Source organism: Chiloscyllium punctatum, chromosome 3 (genome assembly GCF_047496795.1).
Source record: "Chiloscyllium punctatum isolate Juve2018m chromosome 3, sChiPun1.3, whole genome shotgun sequence".
In the NCBI taxonomy this organism is placed as follows: domain Eukaryota; kingdom Metazoa; phylum Chordata; class Chondrichthyes; order Orectolobiformes; family Hemiscylliidae; genus Chiloscyllium; species Chiloscyllium punctatum.
Window position 1 is genome coordinate 136718127 of NC_092741.1, and position 19037 is coordinate 136737163.

The window sequence follows — 19037 nt, forward strand, 5'->3', positions numbered from 1 at the left end:
TTCATAGCTTTGCTTATATAAATATTTATTTGATCTATTAACAGAATTTAAATTCACAGATGGCATGGTGGGATTTGAACTCACATTCTATCAATGTCATATTACGATACCCATTATTATTGAAAAAGTAGTGGTTGCTAATAATAAGTCAATATATTGAAAAAGACATTTACCAACGTGGAATACCCAAAATAAAAGTCAAAGCAAAGATGAAGGAAATTGAACAAAGCAATCTGGGCTCACAGTGAAAAATCATGAGGATGTTCCCCCCACAATTAATTTTTAACAAAGCCAGTTATTTCTTCTGTCATGAAATTTAAATTTCTAAACTCATTAGTGTTAAAGACCCTGTCAGCAATGCCTGAAAAGCATCAAAATACGTTCAGGTAACATGTTCTTCAATTATTGTTGAGTTGCATGATTTCAAATTACAAAATAACGTGTATTTCTCTGCTACCATGTAGAATTCAAAATCCTTCATTAAGAAATTGAACATATTTCTTGCGGGCTTCAAATTCATCAGCTGGGCGATAATGTGGAGTCCAAACTGGTTCACCAACAAATAGTCTCATAGCTTTCACATAATTCTGCAACATAAAAACAAAGTTACATATATGTTTAGTGGTACACAGCTCAAACATTGTGAGAAGTCGAAGTTATGATTTTTACATCTTGTGCTCATCAGGACTAAGAACGAGAAACATTTGGAAAGGAAAAGACACAATTTTATACAGAGGGTATGGATTGGTTGGACCATAACTGACACAGAGACCCAGCAGGAAAAAGTTAACCGTCAATCTTAATTCTCAAACCTGGTAGGTAGATTGTGATTGGTCAGGATGTTGCTATGGGAAGGTAGCAAATTTTGGTTGTCTTCATAGCTCCTTTTATTGAAAAAGATGCAGCGCAAGTAAAAAATTATCTACATCCACATAAATCAGGATTCTGTGCATTTACATATATAGCGTCAAGTATATGTAAACACATCTTGTCATATGCAAGGCTCATTTATCTTAAATTGGTTTCCGGTGTAACTCTTAGCATAGTATGGATTATTTAATAAATTATTTTAGATGGCAGAATCACATCTCATGGTCTATACGCCTTTCTAAAGCATGTAAGCTTGGACTGATTGAACATGAGTGGCTCTGCTACCTGCTGTGTTTGGTCAATGAAATGTACTGTTCGCTACAGTCTACCAGTCTGAGATGTACGGTCTATGTATCTGGCATCATATTAGAGGTGAACGTCAATGCTCATTACTCATTTGTGTCATAGCCAAAATGTCTCTTTGGCTTGACTGCAGCAGGAGCTTCACCAACTGAAGTGAAAAAGCAGGAAGCAAGGGGTTGTGTATGTTGCACGCTTCAGGCCCATATGGACTCCACACACGCCCACCCACACCCCCGAGATCAAACCCCATTTGGTGCTGCCACCTGGCTGCCAAAACCATCCTTTGACTGCCTTGGCTCCCAGCCCCTCCTTCCTAGATGGTTCAAACCTGTACAGCCCTAAAAACCTGGAAGTTCTTAGTCTAGAATCCACTCCCTTTTTGAAATGAGCCTCCTCACAGCATCCACGACTGTATCCCAACACTGCTGGGAATCTTAGAGCCTCCTGCCAATCAGATTAACTAACAACACTCGAGGGTAAGACTCCCTCCCAATGAGGCATGCAAGGCCATAAGGTGTAGCAGAAGTAGCCATTCAGTTTGCCTGATCTGATAACGCATAACTCCTCTTTCCTGTCTTTTCCCTCTCATCTTTGATTGCATTACTGATTAATATCTGTCTATCTCAACCTTGAATGGACGTAACGAAGTCTCACTCACTAAGGCCAATGGCAACTTGCACACTATAAAACAGGCTTCTTTTTAATTAATGGAGGGGATGATCAATGTGCCTGCCTGTTAATTTCAGCCCAATGACTGACTCCGTGACACAGCCCAGTAACAATCCAAAGCAGTTTTTAATGAACCTGCGACAAACCTCAAAGACTATGAAGTGCAACAAAGCATTCTTTGACAACACAGGGATTCACTCGCCTTTTCAAAAAAAAAGGAATAGATTTCACACCTTCCTACCTACAATGGCTGCAAATATTGGAAGGTGCAGAGATTTAGTGCTGTCACCACGCATACCAAATGTCTCTCACTGTGACACAGTTCAAATCAAGGTCCACCATTAATCTGCAGGCCCGGAAATTGATGGTAGAATGCTGAGATGTGTGTTCAATTACCCCCTATACTACAGCTATGTTTTTTTTTAAGTCCTCCATTATATCAAACAATTTACAGGGTTATGCAAGTCTTCAGAACTGCCACTGACACCTGCATAAGAGTAAACTTTTAGTTACTACATTATTCTGGTCGCAATGGTTACATCTTACATGGTCAAAAATCACACGACACTGGGTTATAATCCAACAGGTTTGTTTGAAACCACAAGCTTTTGGAGCCTCATTCCTTCTTCAGGTACCTTAGACTATAACCCAGTGTTGTGTGATTTTTCATTTTGTCCACCCCAGTCCAACACCGGCACCACCACATCATATCTGACAGGAGAGGACTGCAGTCTCACTCTATTCCTGCTTTCCACAAATCACAAGAAATCGAATAAAAATATGTTTTACTCAATCTCTGGCATGAGCAATCATTTGCTATCTTTATATTAGACTTAGAATATAAAGATCCATCAATCATATGTTTTTAACTATACAGAAAAAAAATCAATTTATTATAAAACAAATCCCATTCAATATAGTCCAGAATTGTTTAGAAACGCCATAGATGTAGGAGGAGAAATAGGCTGTTTGGTCCACCAAGTCTGGTTCACCAATCAATGAGATCACAGCTGCTCTGATAATCCATACAACTGTTAAGATTGAATTATAAATGATTCCTGCTCTAAATAACCTAATCACATGCATACTTCAAATAAACAAAATTCTCTCCACTTGAAAAAGGAAATGACATTCAGGCCAGTGATGGTTACTCTTGAAAGCACAAAATGTTGCTCTGTTGCAGACTTTCTTCAACAGAAAATGCTAACACAAATTCCATGCCTGAAAACACTGCTTAAAACCCTGTCAGGTGTTTTCCTTGAAGCAAGTTCAAATGACCAAAAGAGTAATTACTTGGAACCATGTAGTTTCCAGAAATGCGTTAAGGAAAGGTTTTGATGTGTCTTTTTATCAACACTTTGGAAAACAAAAACAATCTGGACAGTTCCACAATCCTTCAAACAAAGTCCTCAGCAATTGTTAATTAAAAGCACCTTCACAGCATAAGTAAAGCAGACTGTACTTCAGTCCAGGAAGAGTAGTATATACTCATAAAGCAACATTCAGTTACCACAGAGTGGGCCCTTACAGCTCAACCTGCATCTTGACTGCGGTTCATTGTATTTCAGAATACTTGCTAACATTGCACTAAGCAAACTTTAAGTACTAGGCAAAGATTAGATTAGATTGCCTACAGTATGGAAACAGGCCCTTCGGCCCAGCAAGTCCACACCAATCCTCTGAAGAGTAACCCACCCAGACCCATTCCCCCACCCTATATTCACCCCTGACTAACACAACTAACACCATGGGCAATTTAGCATGGCCAATTCACCTGACCTGCACATCTTTGGATTGTGGGAGGAAACCGGAGCACCCGGAGTAAACCCACGCAGACACGGGGAGAATGTGCAAACTCCACCCAGACAGTCGCCCGAGGCTGGAATCTAACCTGATTCCCTCGTGCTATGAGGCAGCAGTGCTAATCACTGAGCCACCGATTAATTTCAGCTGCTAAAATATTCACATTTTTTCAAAAAATCTGAGGATTCAGCTCCAAATTCTTAAATTCTTCAAATGTTATAAAACTAACAAGCTGTCAAGTCTGATTTACAGCAGGTTACTCTTTTATTCCTAACGTCAGTAAATAACTAACTATAAATAGGTTAACAGGAATAATATTCCAAAAAGAATTTCCAGTAACCTTGCTAATCTATAAAATGAAGGGAGATAATTGCTTTTTAGATAGGTTGTTCTAAGTGGACATTGCCTGTGACTGGCAGCTTTAATTTCTCTAATTCCCCTTTCCAAAAGGGAAGAAGGCTACAGCTTTGTGGATCAGCACCTACACTGGGAAAGAATAAACAATCACAGGAAAGAGTCATTCCTCTAAATTCATGAGAGTTCAACTCCTGAGAATACAAGTAAATGATGAAATTTGCAAATACGGAACTCATTAAAAATAGGTTTAAAAACAAATTAAAATTGTTAAAAATATCATGAATATGTGATCTTTTTCCCATGAATGCTGATCTTTATTATTACCTATGTTTTACAGCAGTTCGGTGAATTCACAATTCGTGATCTTGTGGATATGGAGGATTTACTCTTTTAGGATTGTTTGTACTACATCAGAATTCTAATTAGACTTTTTGCTTTTCAAATTATAGAGGCTTTTGCACAGAGAGAATTGATGATTCAATTTTCTTCTCCCGGGGAGTCAGCAATGAGAGGTTTTCAATGTGCTACCGAAAGAGAGGTTAGTGGAAATGTTTTATACACCGATTTATTAGAGCAGATAATGCTGTGTCACAGTGAGCAGTTACAGCAGAGGCCATTTTGTCTTTTAAGGGAAAATTAAACACTTGAAGTAAAGGTGAACAAAGAGCAAGCCTACCAGATGCATTTAAACAGCTCTCTCAATTAAAAACTAGCATTGACATGCTGAAATGAATGACTGCTTTCCTTGTTGCAAAATTCAATGATTCATTGCCTTTGAAATTCTTTTCGTTATAAATTTCTGCTCAATATTTGCTTCATTATACTAAAACAGAATTAATCAAACATCACAAAAGTCACAACTTTGTTAATGGTCCAAAAGATTCCACTTTGGCTAGTCAACAAAATGCGTACAATCTGCACCCAAAATTGCACTATTTTCAAAAGAGTAAAAAAAAGTAATATTTTACAAATTGCCTTCCAAAACAGTCAGTAACTTTACACAATTTAATTAATGCAGCAGAAAATGGTTTAGAACAGAATATTCGTATTTTTAACGACAGCGTCCAACTACTTCCTGCAAGTCTGAAAGGACTGAAAGTATCTTAAAAAGAACCATTCCGCAGTTATATTCAAGTGCAGTAGTTGATTTTGGTACCTCTTTCAAATTAAACTCAGAAGCTTTTTAAATGTTACTACTGAGAAAGGCCCACAACCAATGCAATTAGAGAAAACTGTCAGTAGCAATTAATTAATTTGGTGAGTGTGGACTGCTTCCACACAATGCTTTATAAATGAGTGCAAAAGATCGGCAGAAACTTTATTTACGTTGTGCACAATTTGTTCTAAACATTCCTTGGTCTTTTGCACCAGTTGCGCTAGTTTTGGGTGAATTATGTCAATGTCAACCAAGCAGGAACTCCAGCATGTGAAGCAGACTCTAATTCTAGGTTATTTTGTAACTACATAAGTAGGAGAGAGCCACACCGCCTCCTCAAGCCTGCTGTATCATTTGTTAAGATCATGACAGATTTTTGATCTCAACTCCATTTGGCTGCCCAACCTCCATATAATTTTTCAATTTCCTTAGAGCTCCAAAATCCATTAATCACAGCTGGCAATGCACTCAAATACTGAGTATCCACTGGGCCTGCTAAGGTGGACAACTATAATGATTCACAGATTCATCTTTATCTCAGTCCTAAATGACTGACCCTTCTCCTGAGGCTACCACCACTTCTTCAGGACAGGAGATAAAACCTCACAAAATCAACACTGCTGAGCCCTCTTAAAAAAATGTATCTATCCAAGGATATCACATTATAGGTCAAGTTTGGTTATCCAAACATCAATAATCCGAATTTCAGATTATCCAAACAAGTTCTCAAAGTCCCATGAATGCTTCCTTTGATTACGATCAGATCAGATCAGTTATTTGAACAAAATACTCCCCACCAGTGTCCTTCGGATAGTCAAGGTTGTTCTGTATTCTAATAATTGCCGCTTCAGCTCAGTATGAAATCTTCTCCTCAGATGTTGGAGAAGTGTATTAGGGTAACTTCCTATTTTAAAGATACAGTGGAACATAGGAGCAGGAAAGTGGCCCATCAACTCTGTCTCACTGTGCACTACTATCACAGCTGGTTGAACATTTCAATGCCTTTTACACACTCCATCCTCATAACCCTGTACACTACTGGAAATCGGAAACTATAAATTTCGATCTTAAACATACTCAAAGAATTGAGCGTCCACAGACCTAAGAGGTGGAGACTTTCAAAGGTTCACATCACTCTGAATAAAATAATTTCTCCTCATCTCAAAGTTTTGTGGTATCCCCTTACTGTTAGTTGTGCCCCCTGCTTCTAGACTCTCCAAAAAGGGGAAACATCTTGGCTGCATCTATCCCTTTAATGGGTGACATGGTGGCTCAGTGGTTAGCACTGCTGCCTCATAGCACCAGGGGTCCAGGTTCAATTCCACCCTTGGGTGACTGTCCGTGTGAAGTTTGCACGTTCTCTCTGTGTCTGCGTGAGTTTCCTCTGGGTGCTCCGGTTTCCTCCCACAGTCCAAGGATGTGAAGGTTAGGTGGATTGGCCATGTTAAGTTGCCCATAGTGTTCAGGGATGTGCAGGCTAGGTGGATTAGCCATGGGAAATGCTGAGTTACAGGGATAGGGTATGGAGGTGGGTCTAGATGGGATCTCTTCCGAGGGTCGGTGTGGACCTGATGGGCCAAATGACTTCCACGCCATAGGGATTCGAAGCACAACGAACTCTGACCCAGAAGTAGTATAGTGAGAAAAGATCAGATTATTTTTCAATGGGTAGGTGAAATATCCAATTATTTTTAAGAATCTCTGGAATGTCTTCAGCATTTGAATCAATTCTAAAAAGGATTAATTGACATTTTCTTGAATGATCTCAGCAATGATTTTGGAGAAATGGAACTCATCGCCCGGTGAATTCTGAGGTGACGTGTCTGAGGAGGTCAAATGAGGTAAGGGAATATGCAGTAAATGGAAGGATGCTGAGAGGTGTAGAGGAACTGAGAAACATTGATGTTAGTGACAAAGCAGGTCGACAATGTGGTTAAGAAGGTATAAGGAATATTTTCCTTTTCTAAGCTATGGCACAGAAAAGAAGAACAGGGAGACTGTGCTGGAGCTTCATAAAATAACTAGTTAGGCCACACTAAAATAAAACAAAGACCTGTTGAGTGCTGGAAATCTGAAATTTCTCTGCTCATCCAAATCCTTCCTCCCTTTATATTCCTCAAAGACTTTGTTTGATTTCAGTTCCCTAAATCTTAAATATGTTTTTTTTTCCCTTTTGACTAAACTTTCAATATCTTTTGGCAACCGAGTTCACAAATCTTACCATCCTCATCTTTCATCCTCAAAGGAACATGCTGGTCTTGAACTTTGATCAACTGGCCTTTAAAAGATTCCCACGTCAGATGTCGATTAACCCACAAACAGTTGCCCTCAATCTAATTTCTCCAGATCCTTTTAAATATTGTTGTAATTAGCCTTCCCCCAGTTTAACACTTTCACCCAAGGATCATTCTTATGCTTAACCATAATTATCTTAAAACTTACAGAATTATAATCGCCGTTCTCAAAATGCTCCTCCACTGAAACTTCAATCACCTGGCTGGGCTCATGCCCCAGTACAAGGTCTAGTCTAGCCCCTTTTCCAATTGCACTAACGACAAATTGTTCCAAGAAACCTTCCTGGATGCACTGAACAAATTCTGCCCCATCTATGTTCCTGGCACTAAGCAAGTCCCAGTCACTATCATCCATTACAACAACCCTGTTGTTTTTCATAATCTGTTTACAGATATGTTCCTCTATCTCTTACTGGCTGTAGGGAGACCAAAAGTACAAGCCCATCATCAGTGATTGTAAAGCTCTTATTCCTGAGTACTAACCATATGGCCTCACTCTTAGCACAGCTGTGACTAAATCAGTAATGCAACTCCCCAACTCTTATACGTCCCTCCCTTTCCCATCTCAAACATCTAAACTATGGAACATTGAGCTACCAGTCTTGTCCTTCTCTCAAACAAGTTTCTGTAATGGCTACAACGTCATACTATGTAATAATCCAGGCTCTAAGCTCATCTGTCTTACCTATGATATTCCTTGCATTAAAATAAGTACACTTCAGACCACCACTCCCACTGTGTTTATCAACCTGGCCTGACTGTTCTTCAAATTAGACTTACTTGACTTAACATTGACCTTCTCCTCAATCACCACAGGCTAACGTAATGTTCTCAGTCCCAGCCATTTGTCAAGATACTTCAAGCCCTCCTGAGTGGCACGAGCAAACCTCCCTCCAAGGATATTGGTATCCCTCCAGTTGAGGTTCAACCTGTCCTTCTTGTAGAGGTTGTGGAAGAGATCCCAATGATCCAGATATTGGAAGCCCTCATTCCTACACCAGCTCTTCAGTCACACATTCAGCTATATTATCTTCCTACTTCTGGCACTGGCACTATGCACAGGAAGTAATCCACAGATTACAACCCCCAGAGGTCCTGCTTTTCAACCTCCTACCTAACTCACCAAATTCTCTTCTGCAGGATCTCACCTCTCTTTCTGCCTATGTCATTGGTACGAATATGGACCACAACCTCTGGCTGTTCACTCTTCCCCCCCCTTCAGAATATCCTGTGACTGCTCAGAGATATCCTTGACCTCACCATCAGGGTCTGTCCTGAAGTCTCACTGTGACCACAAAAATGCCTCTCTGTGTTCCTGACTATAGAGTCCCCTATCACTACTGCTCATCTGTGCTGCGACCCTCCCAGCTGTACCACAGAGCCCTCTGTACATGAATGCTGCTGTGGCTTTCCCCTGAGAGACCATCCCCCCTCCAAAGGGACATAGACTGCATAGATTAAATGTGAATGGTAGAACAATTAGATGGAAAATATTTTTCACCCACAATGTGGTAAGAGTCCGGCATTCACTGTCTGAAAGGTAAAAGAAACAGAAACCCTGAACTCATTTAGAAGGTATTCAGACCAAATGTTAGAAAATTGAGTTAGTCTGAATGGTTCATTTTGCAATCGGCACACACACAATAGGCAGTGTAGTCTCCATCTGTAACACATATATAGAATATATAGAAAATGTAGAAAAACCGATCTGAAGAGAAAGGGCAGTAAGTGAATTACTCCCAAGGAAGGTCAGCATAGACACTATGGGTTGAATAGTTTATGTGTTGCAGGAATTGTATGATTTATGAATAAGAAATTCTGATCCATAAAATCTGGCTAACCTTGACCTGAGAACAAAATCAGCAGGAAGGAGGTTATGAAATAAGCTGGTGTAGCAGGCAGACACTAGGTAAAGCCATAGACACAAAGGAGAGCTGCAATCAGAGAAGCTGGAGGAAGATGCACTATTGGGGAAGGGATAGTGTCATGGTAATGTCACAAGACTAGTAATCCAGAGAGTCAGGTTAGCTGCCTGGAGCATGTGTACAAATCCCGCTATGGCCACTGGTGAAATTTAATTTCAATGAATAATTACAAATACAAAGCTGATTGTCAAGGTCACCATCGTGATCACCATCGATTGCCATAAAAACATGGTCTGGCTCATTAATGTTCTTTAGGAAGTGGAAATTTACCATGTTTATCTGGTCTGGCCTACACGTGACTCCATTAGGCTGCCCAGATCTACAGTAATGACTCTTAATTGCCTCTGAAATAGTGTGGCAAACTACTCAGATACAGAACAGACAACAAGTGCTTGCCAGCATTGTTCCTTTGCATAAAAAAAACATTAAATTACCCAGGAACAGGCAAAAAGAGGAACCAGACAGAAAGAGAAAGAAGAACACAGAACTCTCGTGAGGAATACTAGAAAATCACTGTCATTTTTACTGGTTAAAGTTAATCAGAACCTTTGGAGGTGCTGTGCAAGCTAACACAAAAGGTTTAAAGTTGAGAATGTGATGCTGGAAAAGCACAGCAGGTCAGGCAGCATCTGAGGAGCAAGAGAACCAACATTTCAGGCATAAGTCCTTCATTCCTGTTGAAGGGCTTATGCCCGAAATGTCAATTCTCCTGCTCCTCGGATGCTGCCTGACCTGGTGTGCTTTTCTAGCACCACACTCTCGATTCTGATCTCCAGCATATGCAGTCCTCACTTTCTCTACAAAAGGTTTTAAACCTGAAAAGCTGTATGAGTGGATTAGAAATGCAAAATAACTAGATGTTTTCCCAGAAATGGCCAAACTGTTAACTGGGGGGTTCTTACTTGGTCAGTTCGAAAGGAATTCTGGAAAGCTACACTAGCAGTGGTTGTTGACTCAAGGTTTGTAGAATGGCACCTTGCAGATGATAACTCTACTCAGGGAATCTTGAAGGGGAAACCTGTTGCTGGATAGTGCTCCTGAATTACTCTGCATGAATAAAGAACATCATACTGCAAAACTGTGCATTTATGCTGTTGCATATTTGTATGGGGGGTGATGTGGCACATAAAGAGATTATGAACAAATACTGGCAAATGTGACTTGATCAGTTTAAAATATCCTTTTGGCATGGACAGGTTAGACCGAAGGGTCTGTTTCCATGCTGCAGAACTCTATGACTCTAAGCATCTTTGTTGTATTTACTATTTAAAGTGAAATTTACTTTTGATATGAAATGTTATTTGCTTCTCATTCATGTGTAACTTGCAGTGGTTTCAATTCATGTTAAAGCAAAAGCCATAAAAATGGGAAACTTCTTGGTATTTTCTTCATTTGAGAGTCAGAGTAAATTTGGCCATTTGTTTCCTCCAGGGAATTGTAACAAAGCTATACGTTATCATTGTGGAATCAGCTGCACTCTCTCTCTTCATCTTCCTTGTTTCAATGTGTTTGGGGGTGGCAAGACTATGCAGACCAGAAATGTCAAAGTAATCTCTGACCCAAACAGTTGGCTGAGGGGGGAGGCAATGGCCTAGTAGGGTTATTGCTAGACTGTTAATCCAGAGCCTCGGGTAATTTTCTGGGGATTGGATTCAAATCCCACCACAGCAGATGGTGTAATTTGAACTCTATAAAATCTGGAATATTGTGGAAAAATCCATCTGGTTCACTAACGTCCCTTAGGGAAGGAATGTGACATTCTTACCTGGTCTGGCCTACATATGACTCCAGACCTACAGCAATATGGTTGATTGTTAACTGCCCTCTGAGCAATTAGGGATGGGCAATAAATGCTGAGCTAGCCAGCAACACCCTCATCCTGTAAATGAATATAAAAAACAACCTCCTGGTGATTTAATAAAATGGGACTTAGTACCACTAGACTGGAGATGCAGTTGAGGAAGAGGAGGAATATAATGGAGTTTAACTTCCATTCCTTCTCATTTTTGCGTGGCCCCTGGTGAAGGTAGGGATTTTGGAGGAGATTAGTCTCAACTCTGTTGTTCTATCTCTGTCTCACAGCCTGTTAAAATTCTGTCAAGCATTCTACACCAGGAAAGGGATGTTCAGTATGGTATCTGAGGGGAAACTGGTTCTTGTTTCACAATTAGGAGAAACCACCTTTGGGCATGGAATTGGAGAAAATTAATGAGAAAGAGGAAGAAAATAAACCAAAGCAATCCATCTTCTCTATTTTCTGATATTCTACTTAATATGGTTCTGTTTAACCAGGTGGAAGCTCTTATTGCAGAGAGTTTACAACACCTTAACAACAGGCTATTATCGGGATCAGATTGCAAATAACTGCACAAGGGAGCATGAGGAGCTGATAGTTCTGTGCATAAGAACTGAGAACACTTCAGCCTTCTCAATAATCATTTTGCTGTTGCAAACCATGTAGGACAGCAATCTCGATCCATATTACGGGCAACAGGAATCCCATAACCTCCTGCAATGCATGCTGGAAAATCAACATTTCTGAATTTCATTACTAACTTGCAGCTCCTTCCTACATATCATATAACACATGCAGATATTGGTATCAGAAGCAAACACTGTATACAAATGAGACCATCGAAGCATGAAGCAGAGAAAGGTTCCAGGTGAATATTCGTCAGCTGGGCTTACATGCTACATGTTTCAAAGCTTATCGAGTTTGTTTTGATGCTTTTGAGAAGCTGCCACCATCAATGGTATTAGCATCACTTGTTTAAACTCTTAATGTAATCAATAAACTCAGCTATGCTGTCTGTTAGAGCTTACATTCTCGTCCAGCGTGAATCGATGATAAATGCCCGCAGGAAGAGTTATCATGTCTCCCTTCTTCATGGCAATTCGGATCCATTTGTCTTCTTTGTCTCGCACATCGAAGTATCCACTCCCTGCGAGGATGTAACGAATCTCTTCATCCAGATGAATGTGCTCCTGGTAAAAGGACTTGATCTAAAGCAAAACAAATGCACCATTGGTGTCAAAAATAAAACTGTGGGACAGTTTGATTGTAAGTTTTTAATTCACTTTCATTCATTCGCGAGTGTTTTATCTTTCCACAGAGATCTGATGTCATAAACAAACTCTCATGATTGGTGTCTGCTCAAGCAAGGAGAGTGAGCCAGTCTGAACTTGTACTATTCCATTGATGGCTGTCATTGATGGGAGTCAGGGTGCACAGCAGAGTGGCCCAGAGGAGAGGTTTCTAGTTTCTCTTTATTACAGGATGGCTGGTTTGCTACACAGCAATGGCGGAGCCAACCTTACAAACCCATTCAGGATTCACTGAGGAGAGTTCAGCTCAGATGTCAGTGATGCAGTGATTCAGGCTCAGCTCGGAATTATCTGCAATTGTACTTTTCCTGCATTTTGAGAGAGACATATTGACAATACAGGCTGCAGTTGCCAGGCTGAGGTCACTGTGCTCTGCAGCTCTATTATTTTGTTTTAATTATTTTCTTTCAAAATGCAGACTCCACACGTTTCAGTGTGCTGGAATAATCCGTTTGATTCGGTTCAGGGCTAACTCAGTTTTGAAGGGAGAGAGCCTTTTTTCATCAAGCACAGCGGAGGGTGCCGAAAGGTTTAACCAATCAATCATCAACTGCTGCAGCATTGCGGTCACACAGCACAGTGCTGACTCCTGCTGGCCATACCATCAAATAGCAGGCTTCTTCACTTCCAAGACAGTCTCAATTTCCAAAACTAGGATATTGTACATTTCACAAAATAAAGTATTCAGTTTGATATCATTTTACTGGTTATTGGCATACAACCGATTACTCTGAAGTGCTAGCTGTCATGCAGGCAATGTGGCACCACTGTCACAGTAAGATGCCATTAAATACTGACAAAATGAACAGTTCGCTATTGTATTAGACTGTGGCATTTGAGAGGTGAAAAGAGTTGGATCACCAGACAGCACCCCATGTTAATGCTGTCTAACATTTATTGGAGCACATGGACTTTAATACCATCGACCGAAAGGCATAAGCAGCACTCCTTCAGTACTTCACTGGAGTGTCAGTTTAAATGATGTGTTTTATTCTGTCAAAGGGCTAAACCACTATGCTTCTCACATAAAGGTAAGGGCACTACCAATTTAGCTAATCTGACATTTAAAGAAAGACATGCAGTTATATAACAACATTCCTGTCCATTGAATGTTGTAAAGTGCTTTACAGCCAATGAACACAGTACCTTTGAAGTATAATCATGCCTGTAATGTAGTGAATTTGTGCAGAGGAATGAGATAATGCCCAGATAATCTGTTCCTTTTTTTAAGGAGGCTGAAGGACAATTATTGACCAAGACACTAGGGAGATATTCCCTGCTCTTCTTTGCAACATCTTCATAGGAACCACACATTCAGCCAGGAGGGCAGATGGCTTCACAATTTAATAACTGATTGGAAAGATCACACCTCTGACACTGCAATGCTCTTTCAGTATACAGTACTACACCAGAGGATCAGTTCAGAGATTGTATTCAAATCGCTGGACTGAGACGTGAGCCACAGCCTCTGATTAAGGATGACAGGCCTGACAATTTGCTTGTATATAAAAAGAAACATCAATCATGCAAACCATAAAGAAAAGAATTACCTTTTCCTCATAGTTTGGCATTGTATCTTTGTGTAGATTTACTATATCCATCCAGGAGTAATTCCGCTCTTTACGGATTTTCTGCAGCTCCGGATCATCCTCCGATTTATCAGGATCCAACTGTAGAGCAAGAACATAGAGTGTATCGTAAGTGTTGCACAGCAGGAAACTACCTATATTTTTAAAAATGTTAAAAGCTTAAAAATAAATGATGGCCTAAAACCTACCTGAGGAAACCTCTTGCAAGGGAGTATTTTTGTAGGATTTTCTTCTATGTACTGAAATGTCAACAATATCATGGATCTTTCCAATTATTAATTAAACTATAAGTATCATGTCTAGAAGAATACGAGCTAGAGTCTCACTAACTGAGCCTACGCTAATTGATCTAAGTTTAAATTAACTGCATCTTGATTTATTTTCAAAATCTCAGAATTTTTCTTCAGTATAGTCTACCATATCTCCTATCATTTTAATGCAAAATTCTGTCTATACTTTCTATATTCTTTATTTTCAATTATTTTAACATTCTTCACTGATATAAAATTTGCTTCAGATCTTCAAAGAAGCCGTTACATGGAAATATGAAACAACAAATCCTTTAAACACTCCCCAGCCAATTATGTCATTTTATGCAGCGATGTCTATGACCAAAGTATATTACAGCGTCCTAGCTAGCAGTGGAACAAAGATCAAGGCAATCTTCTTAGGATTACATCCTTAGAACTAAACAGTTCTCAATTATGTTTCTCCACGCTTGTTTTTGCTTACACTGCTGATATTTCCAGCAACTTATTGCAGCCTGGGTACGTCACATTTGCTTTTCAGTATATTTTTTCATCTCTTTGTGTCTGTCAGTGTGCTGCAAATCTGCTATTACCATTCATTGGCATGTTGTAGGAATGGAGACCATGTTGAATGTAGAAGGTCAGAGTACCTGATATATTCTGCCCAAGCACTTCATCTTCTTAGTTCCTGCTCCCATATTCTGAACAAAGGCACTGCAGTATGGTGACAATAAGTCAATATCTGTGATTGTCAAATTTATTTACAGGATCTAGAGACTTGCAAGGCCTGAGGAAATGCACCTTCTGTAAAAGTCACTTGTTTTTTAGAATGTTACAGAGTGGCATCATATCAAACATAGTAAGGAAACTTGCTGCTGGGCTACTACCTCACACATTAATGAGTTAGTACTTCTTTTTAAAAGGAAAATACAATAGATGCTGAAAAACAGAAAAAAATACAGAAAATGCTGGATAAATTCAGTAGGTCTGGCAGTGTCTGTTGAGAAAGAATTAGAGTTTACATTTCATGTACAGTATGACTCTGCTTCAGAAAAGTTCAGAAGTTCTCCCCTTAAAAGACATTTGGATAGGTATATGAATTGGAAAGGTTTGGAGGGATATGGGCCAGGAGCAGGCAGGCAGATGGGACTTTGGATTAGTGGTGCTGGAAGAGCACAGCAGTTCAGGCAGCATCCGAGGAGCAGCAAAATCGACGTTTCGGCAAAAGCCCTTCATCAGGAATAAAGGCAGAGAGCCTGAACCATGGAGAGATAAGCTAGAGGAGGGTAGGGGTGGGGACAAAGTAGCATGGAGTACAATAGGTGCATGGGGGAGGGGATGAAGGTGATAGGTCAGGGAGGAGGTTTCCTCATTTCCCCTTCACCCACCTCACCCTAGTTCCAAACCTCCAGCTCAGCACTGTCCCCATGACTTGTCCGGACTTGTCCTACCTGCCTATCTCCTTTTCCACCTATCCACCCTCTCCTCTCTGACCTATCACCTTCATCCCCTCCCCCACTCACCTATTGTACTCTATGCTACTTTCTCCCCACCCCCACTCTCCTCGAGCTTATCTCTCCACACTTCAGGCTCTCTGCCTTTATTCCTGATGAAGGTCTTTTGCCCGAAACATCGATTCTGCTGCTCCTTGGATGCTGCCTGAAGTGCTGTGCTCTTCTAGCACCACTAATCCAAAATCTGGTTTCCAGCATCTGCAGTCATTGTTTTTACCAGGCAGATGGGACTTGTTTAGTTTGGGATTATATTTAGCATGGACTTGTTGGACCAAAGTGCCATACAACTTTATGACTATGACTCTATGTTGAACATCACCTTAAAGAATAACTGAGGGTTGTAAGGGCATTAAATGTACCATACATGGAGGACTTCAATGTCCATCACCAAGAGTACCCAAGCCCTGAAAGACATAATGGTCATATTGGACTTGAAGCATGAGATGAAAGAATAAGAGTTGTCTTTCAGACTGGAGGCCTGTGACCAATGGAGTGCCACAAGGATCAGTGCGGGGTCCACTACTTTTCGACATTTTTATAAATGATTTGGATGTAAGCATATGAGGTAAAATTAGTAAGTTTGCAGATGACACCAAAATTGGAGGTGTAGGGGACTGCGAAGAACATTGCCTCAGATGTTGATCAGATCTTGATCAGATGGGATCTTGATCAGATGGGCCAGTGGGCTGAGAAGTGGCAGATGGAGTTTAATTCAGATAAATGTGAGGTGCTGCATTTTGGGAAAGCAAACTTAGCAGGACTTATACACTTATACTTCATCCTTGTCAATCTATCTGATGTAGATGCACATAACTATAATGGCATTTGTATAAATGCCCACTGCATCGTACTTGTGGAAATGAAGTCCCACCGTCACACTAAACACAACTTCCATTGTGTAGCACCACTTGAACAGGAATAGATTCAGCAGCTTACAACTGGAGATCCATAAACCACTGTGAGCCATCACAACTATAGAACCACAAAGCACCATTTGTAAACCTATGAGCTAGCATATTCCCCCACTCTTCCACAAAGCCTAATGGCCAACTTTTGTTCAAATGAGCAGTGCAGTAGTGAAGGGCTGAAGTAGCTTCAAAACTCACTGAAAATCAGATTTCAACCTGGTGAAACAACATACATGCTAAACAAGGTAAAAACAATGACTGCAGATGCTGAAAACCAAATACTGGATTAGTGGTGCTGGAAGAGCACAGCAGTTCAGGCAGCATCCAACGAGCAGCTGCTCGTTGGATGCTGCCTGAACTGCTGTGCTCTTCCAGCACCACTAATCCAATACATGCTAAACAGTGTAGCACCACTTGAACAGGGGTATAGGTTCTTCAGGTGAGATGGGGAGTGTGTAAAAGAGGAGACGGTGTCACATTTTTAATTAAGGAGTCAGTCATTACAGTAAGGAGGGGTGGAAGGATTGTCAAATGAGGTTTTCTGGGTAGATCCAAAGTATAAAAATAGAAGATGCTATCAAGTTTCTTGAGTGTTGGTGCAGCTGCATGCATTCAGGCAAGTTGGGAATATTTCATTATGTAATTAATCTGTAAATTATTCATTGTATCTACAAAGTCAGAAATTCATTCATCCAGTGAATAACATATATTGGAAGAAATTGCACCTTCACATAACGCCCATTTTGAATAGTGCTACAATCTACTTTTATAAATTTTACCAAACGTATATTTTGAGGGAATATATACAAAAAAAAACCCTTGTTTTGGATAACAGCAGTATTGTACACTCTGCTCAGACAGCGGAGACTGCAGTGTCTGGGCCACGTCCACTACATGGAGGATGGCTGCATCCCAATGGATATCCTCTATGGAGAGCTCGCATCTGGGAAGAGACCCGCTGGGTGTCCCCAGATGCGCCTCAAGGACGTCTGCATGAGGGACACCGTTGCAGAGTCCTGGGAGAGGTTTGTAGCTGACCGCACGAGATGGAGAAGCACCTTGAACCAACACCTCACACAGGAAAGGAGGCTGATGAGTGCAGCAGCTCGAGCAGATCAATGACCACATACAGATGTGACCTCAGCGACCAGGACTGTCACTCCAATACTGTCTCTTCAACCACAAGCAACATTGCTTCAGGGAAGCAGAAATTTAGAACAAAGACGCATGGTCAGCCCTGACCGAAAGGGGCCTCACTCACTGTATTGGATTGGGTAGAAACAAGCATTTATCCCAGGGAACCTTCAGAACTCTTACTAAACCCAGGCGACAGAGATTGAGAAAAAAGTAGAACAATTCAACATCTGGACGTGCAGAAAATTCAGTGGGAGTGGGGGGGCTGGGTGGTCTGGTAGTGGCGGACTCCGCCAACTTGTTCAACACGTTGTGGTATGTTAGACTTTTTAAAAAAAAACACATTTAAGCGCGAACGCCAGAGGTGCAGTTCGGGATATCTGCGTCAACTCATCATTAAAGAGAGAGAGAGAGGCCAGACATTCAGCTCCCTCTGAGAAGGGTGAGGTTTACTGAGCACTGCACTGTCACTCTGGCCTGTAATCCTGACCTTACCTTCCAGTACAAGACACCGAGTTTCTCCAGTTCCTGCAGGGTCACAGCAATGTTGGGCTGCCGCTTGTGCGGCTTCCGCTGGTCATCGTCCGAGTTGTCCATGTACCAGGCTTCTATGCCCATGGCTGGCTTCTCTTTGACGGCCTTTTCCCTTCGAAGGGAGTCGATTTTGCTTTTGCAGCGAAGGGTTTGCACGGAGATCACAGGCACCAACCAACTCTCAACTTCGCAAAGCAAACGGGGGGGGGGAGGGGGAGCTGAAACATTTCAACCTATCCTGTAAGTCTGTGCTTGTGAAATTGACTCACTCTGGACTTTGTGTTAGTTTCAACGCATGAAACTTTGTTTTAAAGCGTGATTGGGGTTCCCTTCCTTCAGTTTTTGCCAGGTGAAACGTTTTGCTGCGACCCGTAATGGTGCGCACGAACTTTGTCATGAAAACCGAGAGTGAAACGTATCTGTGATGAGATGAGACTTGAGAACCCTTTTGGGATTTTCCAGTCCTTGTAGCCAGGGTAGAACAAAGAAACCTCCTTTTATGTTATGTCTCGGGATGTGGTAGTCACTTTGTGCGCAGTGAGCTCCCACAAACAACAGTATACCACAACCATCTGTTTTGGTGATGTTGCTTGAGAGAAAAATATTAGGCTGGTTAGTAGGGATAACT

General features: G+C 40.9%; 1 protein-coding gene and 1 long non-coding RNA gene across 2 annotated transcripts in view; one reads left to right on the plus strand and one right to left on the minus strand.

Moving 5' to 3' along the window:
- adi1 (acireductone dioxygenase 1) lies at positions 1–18754 on the minus strand. The gene is made up of 4 exons (XM_072561034.1): positions 18371–18754; positions 14033–14152; positions 12201–12380; positions 1–587 (listed from the first exon to the last, which is right to left on the minus strand). The coding sequence occupies exons 1-4, from the start codon at positions 18491–18493 to the stop codon at positions 468–470; spliced, it is 543 nt and encodes a 180-aa protein (XP_072417135.1). The 5' UTR covers positions 18494–18754; the 3' UTR covers positions 1–467.
- LOC140465497 (uncharacterized) overlaps positions 18154–19037 on the plus strand; it is a 16939-nt gene continuing 16055 nt past the window's right edge. The window contains exon 1 of the long non-coding RNA XR_011955119.1: positions 18154–18317. This is a non-coding gene — a long non-coding RNA (uncharacterized lncRNA). The remainder of the gene's footprint in view (positions 18318–19037) is intronic.

Bases quoted from the DNA above. Each gene is read 5' to 3' on its own strand.
- adi1 (XM_072561034.1), bottom strand. From the start codon at position 18,493: ATGGGCATAGAAGCCTGGTACATGGACAACTCGGACGATGACCAGCGG. The intron at 14,153-18,370 runs GTAAGGTCAGGA...CTTGCTCTACAG, and splicing joins TCGGTGTCTTGTACTGGAAG to TTGGATCCTGATAAATCGGA. The intron at 588-12,200 runs GTAAGCTCTAAC...TTTATGTTGCAG, and splicing joins GATTCACGCTGGACGAGAAT to AATTATGTGAAAGCTATGAG.